The sequence below is a fragment of the Leptosomus discolor genome, chromosome 3, assembly GCF_034619465.1.
Source record: "Leptosomus discolor isolate bLepDis1 chromosome 3, bLepDis1.hap2, whole genome shotgun sequence".
Taxonomy (NCBI): domain Eukaryota; kingdom Metazoa; phylum Chordata; class Aves; order Leptosomiformes; family Leptosomidae; genus Leptosomus; species Leptosomus discolor.
In genome coordinates this window covers 14,061,402-14,074,323 of record NC_141393.1, presented here as the reverse complement: position 1 = coordinate 14,074,323, position 12,922 = coordinate 14,061,402, and the positions used below count along the sequence as shown (strand labels likewise).

Here is a 12,922-nt window from a genome sequence, read left to right as displayed (position 1 = left end):
GGACGACTGATGGATGCATAAAACAAGTAACACAATCCTTTTCTTAGGTTCCAGGCGTTCTGGTAGAATTTAAACTGGAGAAGAGGGATGTTTTATCAGAAACATTAAAGAGAGTCATAAGGAAGGGAGGTGGGGAAAAAGAGATGTTTAGCAGTTGAAGTCCGAAGTGCTGTTGGACAGGTCCTTAGCATGACAGCCTATTTACAGCACCTGAAGAGCTGATACAGCTACCTTAAAATAGAAGTATCACTGGATTTTGGAAGATGGTTTTTCTTCACTTAGGATGTGAGTACTTGACTCTTGCATAATTTGCAAAATTAAAAATTCAGATCAGGCAAGGGATGTTATATAGTAAATGTGTTTAAACTGTGCTGGGCTTATTCATAAGAGGTCGAAAACAGAGATCTCTGTTAAAACTAAAACTGAATTATGTTTTGATTACATTGACCTGACAGTCTTTCACTGCAGAAGAGGTGACTTCTACAAGTATCCGAAGCCCACAGACACGTCTATCCAACAAGAACATTCAATATTAACTGTAATATGAGACGATTAAGATACAAATTCAGTTACATGTTGACATACAAAAAACCCTTAGAGGACTAGCTGTCAGCACTGAGATGTCTTAAGTGAATGTTATTATTGCCAGTGGAACGTGGGAAGATTTTTTGAAATACGCTCATAATAAAGACATACAAATTGTCCTTTATTTAAAGGTACTATCCATAACCTAAGGCTCTGATTGAATTGAATAGAAATACCATGAATAAAACTATAGCTTTCAGAAATAGACACTAAAGGTGTTTTGATTATTTTAAGTGAAGTTTCTTCAGCAGGCAATTGTGATTTCCCCAGTCTGATGAAAACTGCAAAAGGCAAATGAAAATGAATAGTGAGAATCCAGACCTGCATCTAGGGACCGTGTTACTGTGCAGAACACTAAGAAATCAAAGGTGCAGAGCAGCTCATGAAGAGGGAAGAGTGTGGACTAACAAACTGGGATGTGCCTTGTCCACCATGAGCAGCTGCGCTTGCTAGCCAACTTGGCACAGGGCTGCATGGACTGAGTCAAGTCTCTGAGGACTTATTTAATACTTCTGCTAACTTGATTTGGATCTGAAGTCTTCAAAATACGCTTCTGCTTCCTATTAACTAGGTGACAACTTTTGCTTACAAGACACTTTTGAGGTTAAATACCTGAGTGTAGTCAGGCTGGCTGCACGTGAGAAATAAATGCAGTGCACAGCGAAAAAGCAGAAGCCTTGGGCCCAAATTCAAAGATGACTAAAGCAGTGAAACAGTGGCAGCAACAGAAGCTGTTACGATCTCTACCTTCTTCCAAGCTGCTTACTAGTGCCTCTGTTAGGCTTTCCCTAAAGCCTATGTGGACCGACTGATTTCAGCTCCAACAGGTAGACTCTTAGAGTCAATGCCTTGAATGCAAACCATTAGGCCCAGTAAGTGATCCTACAGAAGTTTGAATAAATACTGTCCCTGTTCAGCTGGTTTCTCTGTGTTGCTAGAAAACAAAGGGATGAATAGGTGAAAAATAAAGTTGCAAAAGAAAACAGAAACCATGCAAATAAAGGAGGAATACATATTTTCTGACTCAATCTATAGAGCTAGGAAGAGTATGTTTATTTTCTCATGATAATGAAGGACACTGCTTGTGTTCATGTTTGCATAAAGAAGAAATGGCTAGAAGAAATGGTGAGTTACAATGTGAAGTTGCAGGGTATGAAAGGGTAAGAAAAGCAGCAGAAAAGGCTGACTGCAACAAATACTTCTTGCCGTAACAAAGGCTATTGAGGGGGCTGCCTCTACACAGAAGGTGATTTGAAGTTGTTGAACAGACATTGCTGCTTTTTAATGTCTGGCAGAGTCCTAGCAGTCTGCACTGCAGCTCACTAGGGAATCCAGACTACTAAGCAGTAGTGAGAAAGGAGAAAAAAAAAAAAAAGAAGAGTGAGGTATTGAGAAACTGAGGTAGCAAAATTAGAGGTAGACTTCAATTTACGATTTGGAAGCCAAAGAGAGCTCTCCAGGCTATTGAGCAAGCTGCCTTCAGTTGCACCAGCTCTCCTTACAGCTTTGAGTAGGCCAGCTTCTAGATTGCTTTTGTTTGTAGTCATGGATAAGCACTCCCTCTGGAAATCACTGAAAGCAGCCTGCCACATCATCTCACAGGCTTATAAAGTTATATTTTAATTGTGTTATTGAACCTTTCTCACTTTTGCTTTTGTCTGTTTACCTTCCTGATCCATCTGGATCAAGCTGTGCTGGAACGGGAATGTGGTGCCTCCTGAATTGTGGTTTATTTTTTTGTAGTAGGACATGTAATGAGAATGGGTGAAACCTACTGCCCAGAAGCAAGCTGAAATTTATCTTAATCTTTCTATTAAAGGACGGAGGTTGGAGGTGGGGTAGGGGAGTACTGTAGAAATATGCTTTAGCAGCAGTGAAATAATTTTTTTCACGTTTCATTTGGTATAAAGCATACAGACATATGTTGATGGACAGAGGTTATCATCTCTGTTCTCACCTTCATTATTCCCTTCCTTTCCCAAATCTTTTCTCTTTTCTCTGCTTCAAAATTCATCTTTGTCTGGCTCAAGGGACTCATTTTGGTGGGCTGGCTTGGCACCTCCCATCAGAAAGGTTATGCTAAGCAGTTGGAAAAATTAAATGTACTTTTTTGGCTCCAGGACTAGTCACACAGAATTACTACTTGGACTGGAACTGGGAGGAGGAACAACTGTCAATGCCACTGCTTTTTTCCTTTATAAGCAGTGTATATTACCTTCTTTGAGTGAATTACTGAATTTTTAATTATATCTGGTCACAGTTGTGTTCTGATGCTCTTTTGTGACAGAATTCCTGTCACAAGGCAGAGCTCCTGTTGTATCTCTAGCTTGAATCCACAGGTGCTTGCCTTTAAAAAAATGCCAATGCTTGCCAGACGTTATTGCTGAAGAGTATAGGAGATAATGCTGCCATTGGTTACAGTGGGACACAGCACTGACCCCTCAGACACTTTCAGTACTCATTGGTGCAGTCAGTTCTACTGCAATCTCTGTTCTTTATTGTTTAGTTCCCCCATCACACACAGTTGTGTCACATTATTAAAGAGACATGCATAGAGATGAGCTCTAGGGGATTTTTGGAAGGTTTTCTGGCAGTAGAATAGATCACTGGTTTGTTAACACAAGTAAACAAATTAAATTCATAAATTGATTTAATAAATTGATTAAATAGTATCCCTTAGCCTGGACACACCCAAATTCTCAGCTGTGCACATGTAATTCAGATTCTGAGGGAAACTATTACTACACACAGACTCAGATATAAGGTGTTGAACAGGAACAATGAGAGCTACTGGCTGTTATCTGAATGAGCTTATTTTACCTGAATATTTAATGTTATTTTTAGTTTTTCTACAATAACAAATGATCCTCAGCTCTTTGATCAATTTGATATTGCAGCAAAAGAAGAGAAGAAAAAAAAGAGGAAGGAATTGCCATCTGTCATCTTTGGCTAATTATTTTGAGCCCTACCTTGTTTTATACACTGCAGCACACTATTTTAGGACTTGTTAACTGAGAAGTCTACTCTGCAAGAGTATAAATGAGTTCACCTCTAGCAAGTTCCCCACTGCTCAGCATGTTGTGCCGTCATTTCATACAACCTTCCTCCCAACCTAATGTCATGATTTATTAGTTCAGTCAAGTCTATTTTATCTTTTGCCCTCAGCTGAACTGGCTTTTCAGTGTGAGATTCTCTTTTGTCACCTTTTTTGTGGGTGTAGGGGGAAGGAGAGGGAACAGGACTGAGTTCCTCCAAACTCCCGTTAGCAGTCCAGCACCTTGGCATAAGCTCTTCTGCAATTTTTGGAGTGAGCCAGTAAATGGAGGAGCTCTCTGCAAGTGTGAAGGGACCAAATCAGGCAGCAGGTATTAATCTGTAAATATGCTTGCATTATTCATGTGAAAAGCAATACAGAATATGCTGCTTCAAAGGGGACCTGGGAGCCCTCTGCTTCCACCTGCCCTGCAGATGTAGCACCCCAAAGACCCATGCAGAGTGAGGAAGCAGCTTCATTACTACAGATTTTCCCAAAAATTCCTCTTGTGCTCTGAGATGTGCATTACCTAAACACAGGGCACTTTTTCTTTTCCTTATAACTGAACTTTTGTATTCTGGGTGAATTGAGACTCAATTTTTTTAACTCCTTTGCTGAAATTTTTGTTGCTTTCTCATTAGCTTTTTAAAGGTTAAGGTGCATCAAGCTGGATGAAATAGACTTTATCCTCATTTTATGAGTGCTGACAGTTGTCATGCTTACTATCTTTCATTTTCACAAACAAATGGTTTTGAATTTTTTTACTTCCTTCATCAAGCTGATGTTTTTCAATATAATTGGAAAGCAAGTTTCCAGATAAATTTTTAGTTTAGATGTGTTGAAACAGTATGATTAAGATTTGAGTTAATCAACAGGGAAGAAACAAGAAGGCTTTCAGAGAATACCAGAATCTCTCTAAAAATTTAGAACCTTGCGAGCTTTTTAAAAAGCAGGAAGGGAAATGAAAATATTCTTTCAATGACTGAGTTTGGTTTTTTTATGAAATGGCTAAATAGCCTGAGCTAAAATCCTGGATTTGTGCATTTTAAGCTTTGGTATACTTAGAGTTAAACTGTGGTGTTGTCCTCTATAAGAGTAAGCTTATTTTCTTTCGAAAATAGGAAGTATGAGTGGACAGTGATGGTAGTAGAAGAGATTTTTTTTTTTTTTCTTTTTTACAGGGCTCTACAGAAAGGCTACTAAATGCCATCCCAAGACTCTGAACTTCCCCAGGGGCATTCATTTAAAAATGTCACATAAGATCATACTCAGTGATTACACTGTGGCTATGTGAATTTGTTCCAATTTTAAAAGACTTCCAAATATTCAAACTAATTGGAATCAGGGTTAAACATTTTGAAAAATAGTTTTATATGCCCTGATCATATTTCTCTTCACTGGTCATCTCCTGGTTTTAACAAGGAGAAACAACAGAGCAAAGCTATTTTTGCATCATGCTCATCTAAATCCAGGTAAGAGCAGAGTGCATGTGCAGTCCCCCAAGGAACCGAAAACCAAGAATTTAAACCACTTTTCTACTGTTGTTGTTTTCACTCTACAAAGTGTAGATCATACCAAAAAATACCACAAGAATCTCACTTATGTCTTTCCTACATTAGCAGCACTCTTAAGAGGAATATTCACACACATTATTAAAAGAAAATCAATAGACTTCAAACAGGTAATCTAAAGCTCAGCCTGTCTATTTTTTTAATCTAATTAATTTCTTACTTTGAAATATATTTCAATATTTCATATGTCATTGAAAACTATAGGATCAGTGAATGACATTCCTTCTACATACCTGCCTCTTGAAATAAAGTCAAGCAACAAAGAAGAAAGAGTATATTCAGGAGAAAAGTAGAAGAGAATCTAAGCAAAATACGGAAAAATGAATCATTACTTAAGTTTCTACTATGTGCTGCATAGGAATGTAAACTAGAATCAGTCATAACTTCTCCATCCTTTCAAAATTTCTGTACCTATAGCATTGAAAAAATCCTTACTTCAGGAGACCAGAGATTAATGTAAACCTGATAAAGGAGAGAGAATATATACATACCAGCAATTAAGAAAGGTGGGTGAACTGCCCAGGTGACCGTGGCATCAACAATGAAATACAATGCATCTGTATTATAAGAACTACTCCATCAGAAAAAAATATTAACTGGTAGTAGGCAGCTGTGGATTTTGCAGCTTCTTAAACAACTTTCAGTTTTTATACACATTAATAACAATTATTACAGGCTTGACTGAAGCAAGCATCCAGAGTACTATAATAAACAGATCTGCTGTTATTTGTCTAGTTCAGAAAACATAGCACAACTGAATGATGAGAGACTACAGACTGATGTGAAGAAATGAAACATTTTTACGGACATCAGAAAGTTAGAAAGAAAGCATAACTTCACAAAACATCGCTTATTAGTTACCTGTCCCAGAGAGTAGGTGAAGATTTTGCGAGCCTGCCCTGGAGTATTCTAGGTTGCCATAGGCAGGTTGGCACCCAGGAATTTCGTACCCTGCAGCATGAATAGAGGATAAACCATGGCTAGGTATGGCTCATAAGACATACGAGTGATAACCTAGCTAGATTTGCTGCGTATTAGTAGGCTATGGCATAATTTGGTACCAATTATTCAGGATATCTTACTTTAAAGCAGTATTAAAACTAAAAACAAGATGATGTTATAGCGCACACATTTAGTGATTTTATTGTCTGACTATTGTAGGTCAGAATAAGCGTTTATAATTGACCTTATGATGGTTGTATATGGGTGCTACTCCATCTATTTTACTGGAGAAGCATTTGGTTTTAAGATTTGTGAAACAAGCCCTTATATTTTTTCATTGCAAAAACATCAGATTAAACAACTTTGTGTTTCATAGAAAGAGGGTCAGCAAAATTCCTTCTGAGCACCATAGTGAGAACATGTTTAACAGCGTTAATTAAATCTGGGCTGAGGTTCAAGTTCCACATACCAGGTTCCATGCACATCTACCAGCAGCAGAACAATAGCTGCAAAATATTTGCTGGAAATGAAAAGCATAAAGAGAAGCAATCTGAACTAGCAATATAAGCTATGAATAACACACAGCAAAAGCAGATCCAGAGCCCAGGAGAAGGCCAACGAGGCAGGCAAATTAGCAATGAGAACTGTTGCCCAACATTAGCATCAGGCAATGCTAGTAAGGTTCAAAACACTCTGTACTGTCTTTAGTCAAGCAAATTCTCACTCAAGTCAAAGATGTTTTTTCCTGAGTAAAATCTGAGTAAGGACTACAACATTTGGCATGCAGAATACCTCATAGAGTATTGCTGTGTTGCTTTGCAGTATCAGAAATGCAACGTAACATGCCTTGAAGGATAAACTCAATAAACTCAGTTTTTCCTCACTGAAGCATATTCATATTTATGAACCAGAATTTTTGCATAAGCCTTCCCTCTGGTGATTGATCACTACACACGCAGAAAATCCTACCTTCCAGTATTCACCACCAATTAGCAGTGAGTACTGCAAAGCAGGAACCTTCTGGACAGCTAACACATCTTTACATACAGGACACATTTCAGGAGCAATAACTGCGCTACAGAGAGCAGCAGAGAATCTCAATGTTTATGGAAAAGGAGAACTCTGCTGAGTCTCTTGCCACTGCTGTAAGTCCACCCTGGGATTGGCTTCACGTCAAGAACAGTGTACTGGCAGCAATATGATGCTCTTTAAGGCACTCTGAGGAAAAGCACTAAGTGAATTCCAGCACGTTACTCTAGTTGTACAACTGAGTTATTCATTGAATAAGGAAGGAACATTTAAGTATCTTTTAGATTCTTCTACTCTGGACTTGGATTGTATGTGAAGACACCCAGGGACAACAGGAAAAATGAGATGGCCTGAGGTTTAGGTGTTGTCATCACATGAATCTACAGCAATATGAGCTTTAAAATCATAGTGGAGGTGAGAATAAATCTCTGCAATCTCTAATACCTCAGTATTATCAGTTCTTCAGTGAACTCTCAGTATTACTTTGGATTATGCATCTCAGCTTTTCTGATGTTCTCAAACTGCAAATCTCATAATCAATTCATGTTTACCTATTTAATACATACCAGTTCTGCAGTACTTCACTATGTATTTTCATTCTCAACTATGGGTGTCAGGAAAACAGTCCATTGTAGGAATACAGATTTGAAAATGGTCTCTACCTGGATCTCCATTTTGTATCTGCATGTTTTCAGGCACAAAATTGCAAACTGCTCATAAAATCAGGTCTTTTAAATTTTAATTAAAAAAAAAATATCAGTGAATTCAGCCACAGAACCAGCGGAGATTTTTCAGCCCAGTGCATTTTGCATATTTCTCAGCACTTCGCAGAGAAATCCTCCATAGTAGTTTTCTAATGAAGTAACAAAACTTGCAAATTGTGAGATGGATGAAATGAAAACATTGGGCTTTTAAAGCCCACAAAAGTAATTAAATTTGGGCTCTTGGAGCAGGGCGAAATCTCTGCTGTCTTCAGATCTGTTACCAGCTCTCTTCCATGTAGCCTTAATCTAACCTATCTCATACCTTTTACCGATATATAGAAATAGCTTTGCTATAGATAATCTTGACAAAATATTTTAAGGCTATGAGGTTTTGAGATGCTTTGGCAGAGAGGGGAGGGGTGTGAATTCCACTTTAGCTGTTTGCTCAGTGTTCTTCCTGACATCTTTTCAGTAGTAAGTCCCGTGTAATTGCTCTATAAATGATCTAATGCAGAGAAAAGCTCTCTGCTCTAAATGTGGTGGGTCTTTCAAAAGCTCCCCAAAGGGATTTAATAACATCCTGTCTCAGATAATCAGTGTCAGTTGTAGTCAGTCTAATCACATTCTCATGTGCAAGGTTGAAAAATAATTAGTAACTGTAAGATTTATTTATTTGCCTGACATACAAACACCAAAATTAATTTGTCAGCTTCTGCAATGGGATATTGTTTTATTATCGGCAAATCAAAAATCAGGAAAGCATACATATATTTTTGTTTAAAGCAACTGTAAATTTTAAAGGAAACAAAATGGAAAAAGCTCCCGGTTCTGTTACTGTGTTTTTTCCTCTCAGAAACAACAGTTGTAAGAAACTCGGAAGTATTGAAAATAATAGACAAGTCTATTTAAAAATAATATTGTATAGGCATGGTACACAAATAGTAATTTTCTACAGGAAAAATATCAGTCCCAAAACCCTAATGATAAAGTATTTCAGATTATAAATTTTTAAAATTATTTTTTATTATGCCGTAGCATGATAAAGTACCTAATTTTACTCTTCTTTCTACAGAGCTTCCCTTATCCTTCACTGATGTGATTGAGACCGACTCCAGTGACAACTGAGGTTCGAATTTGGGCATGCTGTTGTAATAGCCTGTGTTTGCTTGTCTTGTCCTAGAACATGCAGCATGCTACTTCAAATATTGTCTGTGGCTCATCTGACAATAATCACAGAGGATACTTACAGACTTATAGCCAATTTGGACCAGAAAAAAAAAGTGAATTTCTCAGTGAAACATGATCAACACTTTATTTCACTGTCTAGAGAAGAACAACTAAGAATTTATCAGTTTTGGAGGCAGATGATGATCGATCCACTATGCCTGAAGTAGACTTATACAGATTGCTTTGTCTGTTTAAGAAATACTGTTACGAGAAAAGTAAATGCAATGTACTTTATGTTCCCCTCTCCATATTTCATAGGTGAGTAAAATTTATAGCATCTGATACATATAAAGACCCCTGGTTTGTGTACTACTCCTCAAAACCACTGCTTTTTAAATGGTAGATATACAGGGTTTGTGTGACAAGGTTTTGGTAGTTGCAGGGCTACAGGGCTGGCTTATGTGAGAAGCTGCTAGAAGCTTCCCCTGTGTTTGATGGAGCCAACATCATCTGACTCCAAGACAGACCCGCTGCTGGCCAAGGCAGAGCCCATCAACAATGGTGGTAGAGTGCGCACCACTGTGATAATATATCTAAGAAGGGGAAAAAATCTGCACCAGCAGCAGTCAGAAGAGAGAGCAGTGAGAATATGTAAGAGAAACAACTCTGCAGACACCAAGGCCAGTGAAGAACGGGGGAGGAGGAGGTGCCCCAGGTGCTGGAGCAGCGATTCCCCTGTAACACATGATGAGGCAGGCTGTCCCCCTGCAGCCCATAGAGGTCCATGGTGGAGCAGATATCCACCTGCATTCTGTGGAGCACCCCACACCAGAGCAGGTGGATGCTCAAAGGAGGCTGTGACCTTGTGGGAAGCCCACACTGGAGCAGGATGCTGCCAGGACAAGCGGACCCATGGAAATAGGAGCCCACATTGGAGCCGGTTTTCTGGTAGGACTCGTAACCCCGCGGGGGACCCACATTGGAGCAGTCTGCTCCTAAAGGACTGCATCCTGTGGAAGGGACCCATGCTGCGGCACGTTGGAGAAGTTCGTGGAGAACTGTCTCCCATGGGAGGGAACCCACGATGGAGCATGGGGGGAAGAGCATGAAGAGTCCTCCCCCCGAGGAGGAAGGAGTGGCAGAAACAATGTGTGATTAACTGACCAAAGCCCCCATTAGGTCAGTTCCGCTGGGGCAGAGGAGGTAGAGAAAATCGAAAGTAAAGTTGAGCCTGGTGAGAAGGGAAGGGTTGGGGGAAGGTGTGTTAAGAACTAGTTTTATTTCTCATTACCTACTCTGATTTGATTGGTAATAAATTAAACTAATTTCCCCAAGTCAAGTGTTTTTCCTGTGATAATTGATGAGTGATCTCCCCGTCCTTATCTCAACCCGTGAGCCTTTTGTTACATTTTCTCTCTCCTGTCCAGCTGCGGAAGCGAGTGATAGAGTGGCTTTTGTGGGCACCTGGTTCCCAGCGAGGGTCAACCCACCACAGTAGGATACACATGACTATTTTAGAAATACCAGTGCAAATCTGAATGATTTTTCTCAAATAATGTGTTCTTCAGCAGTTAGAGAATTTCATGGTTGCTCCATTTGTGAGTGGAGGACTTAGTGAATCAACTTTAGTAGTCCCTAAGCAAAAGCCACCTCAAATCTTGCATCTGTTAAAGGGAGAAGGATTTTCTGTAAAGCAGGAAAGAATGTGTCCTGGTCTGATTTTAGCTTAAACATAGAAACAAGGGGGATTTGAAAGTCACCGTTAAACTAGGTTGTGCTATTATGATTTCTGTACTTGCCCAATTTAGCCCTATTTTACCCCAGTATGAAGAAGCTAAACACAAGAACTGCTATTTTTGCTTCTATTAACACCATGCAGCTATTTTAAGGGAATGCTTTTATAAACACTAATAACCCCAGATGAAACATTGACAGAGCAAGCTGGAAGGACTGCAGGGACACCTTGGAACATACTGTCACGACTCTACCTCCACATCCCATCCTCACTGAAGAGGCACGTGGCAGTGATGCTGATTTAACATCACAGACTTGCAAGATGCTGTCAGCTGCGCTTGCTACCTACTTTCCTACCAGTCATGCCAGTGTAGGTAACTGGCTGTCATCTCCACGGAACAAAGGCTGGAGCTAATAAAAATGTCAAACAATCCATTTTCTGTGAGGGGGTGGCAGTTCTATTCCCAGAGTTACCCAGAACTATCTATGACCACAGCATTAAATAATGTAAAACTGCTGCAGGGACTGCAACAATATATCTCAATAAATATTTTAAATATAATTCCCTAGTTGAAAACCAGGGTCCTATGGAACTGTGCATCCGTCCAATTGGGGTAGTCTGCAGGGACTGGAACAGTAGCTCCACAGTGCAGACACAGATGCTAACAGAGTACCTGGGAATATAAGGAGGCTGGGGATATCTATCGAGCAGAAAGGGAGGTCAATGAAGACACCTGTTATCAATGAAATTAATACTTATTTTCTGACAGTATAGGATTACAAAGATGTTGGCTTGCCAGCTCAGTTTAACACATTTTAGAAGAGGGTGTTTCACTAGCAAAAGGCCTGCTGGCTTGGGGACCTCTCAGTATCTTTCTGACCAGGCACAAAAATCCACTCTTTTTCCTTATCACATTTTTCATCTTTTTTTGCCCCATTCTTCTAACAAACTCCTGCCGTGGCTTCTCTTCTTTGCCCCTCTGTGCAATCCCCACCTAATATGTTGCTGGTATGGCCACTGGCTCCTCTTTGTGCATCAGCTGCTGCAGTGCTGAAAGTGAAAGACCACTTCCATGTCTCCTCTTGGAAAGCCAGATACTACCAGAAGCTTCATCTGCCAGGAAGAGTTATGGAGAAAGTCTTGTTCAGTCTTGAAACTCTGGGATCAAGAACACTTAACTGAAATTGAACCTATGTGAGATTTCGTTGCCAGACTAATATGTCTCTATTCAACAGCTATGATCTGTTTTTTTTTTTTTTTTTTCAGATGCTTTTGAAAGTGTGAAAATTTGAATGTTTATAAAAATCTTTTAGCACAAATTCTTGGCACTCTGGAAGGCTCCTTGGAGAGTTTTAGGTCCGAGCTCCAAAGCACGCAGGTTGAGGGCTTCTAAGTGAAAAAAATTATTGGCTACTTTTTTGCTATAAGTAAAACCACAGATTTTGCCCTAGTTATATTTTCAGAAATGTCACAGGTGTTTTAATATAAAAAAAATGGTGCGCAACATCCCAATTGATATAGTTAAAATTTTGCAAAGCATTAAGCTACCTGTCAGCGAAAAAATTGGGTGAGCCCAGCGATCAAGAATGCTACTGGCTTGTCATATCTACCTTACCTAGCTATTTATCTATCTATATTTATCAAGCCATGCGGGCAGTCTTTTGTGGAGTAAATGTGTGTATATATGCACACACATGTAAGTGTACCTACATACTTTAAATCCACTATTTTCAGAAAACATATGTGATAAAGAGTATATAAAGACTTTACAGTTCCATGGTCAGACTATAATAAATAAATGAATAATTACCTCTGTGTTAGGCATGTTGACAGAGCAGTTGTGGTAGGATTGGAGCTACTTGCAATGTCTGATTTTGTTTGTTCATGCTTTCAAATGCTTGTGTAGACAGAACACAAGTTATGTTTCATTCAGACACAAGGCAGTTGGTTCAATACAGGTGTATCAACAAAATGTAAGGATCTGTGACTAAATGAATTAATGAACTTTCTGTTCTCAAAATGCTAAGACACCATACCCTCTGTAAATAGTGGTACAGGAGACCACATGTGCTAATCAGTTTTACACAAAATTCTAATAACTAAGCTCTCAAAAGAATCTGTGGAAACACATCACTTTTTTCCAAGCTTTTACTAA

The 12,922-nt window shown here is 39.2% G+C and overlaps 1 protein-coding gene across 1 annotated transcript in view; it reads right to left on the bottom strand.

Moving 5' to 3' along the window:
* Positions 1 to 12,922, bottom strand: part of BEGAIN (brain enriched guanylate kinase associated) — a 155,313-nt gene that overhangs the window by 69,878 nt on the left and 72,513 nt on the right. Inside the window, exon 3 of the mRNA XM_086463104.1 lies at positions 6,052 to 6,141. Within this exon, the coding sequence (XP_086319230.1) occupies positions 6,052 to 6,141 (90 nt within the window). The remainder of the gene's footprint in view (positions 1 to 6,051; positions 6,142 to 12,922) is intronic.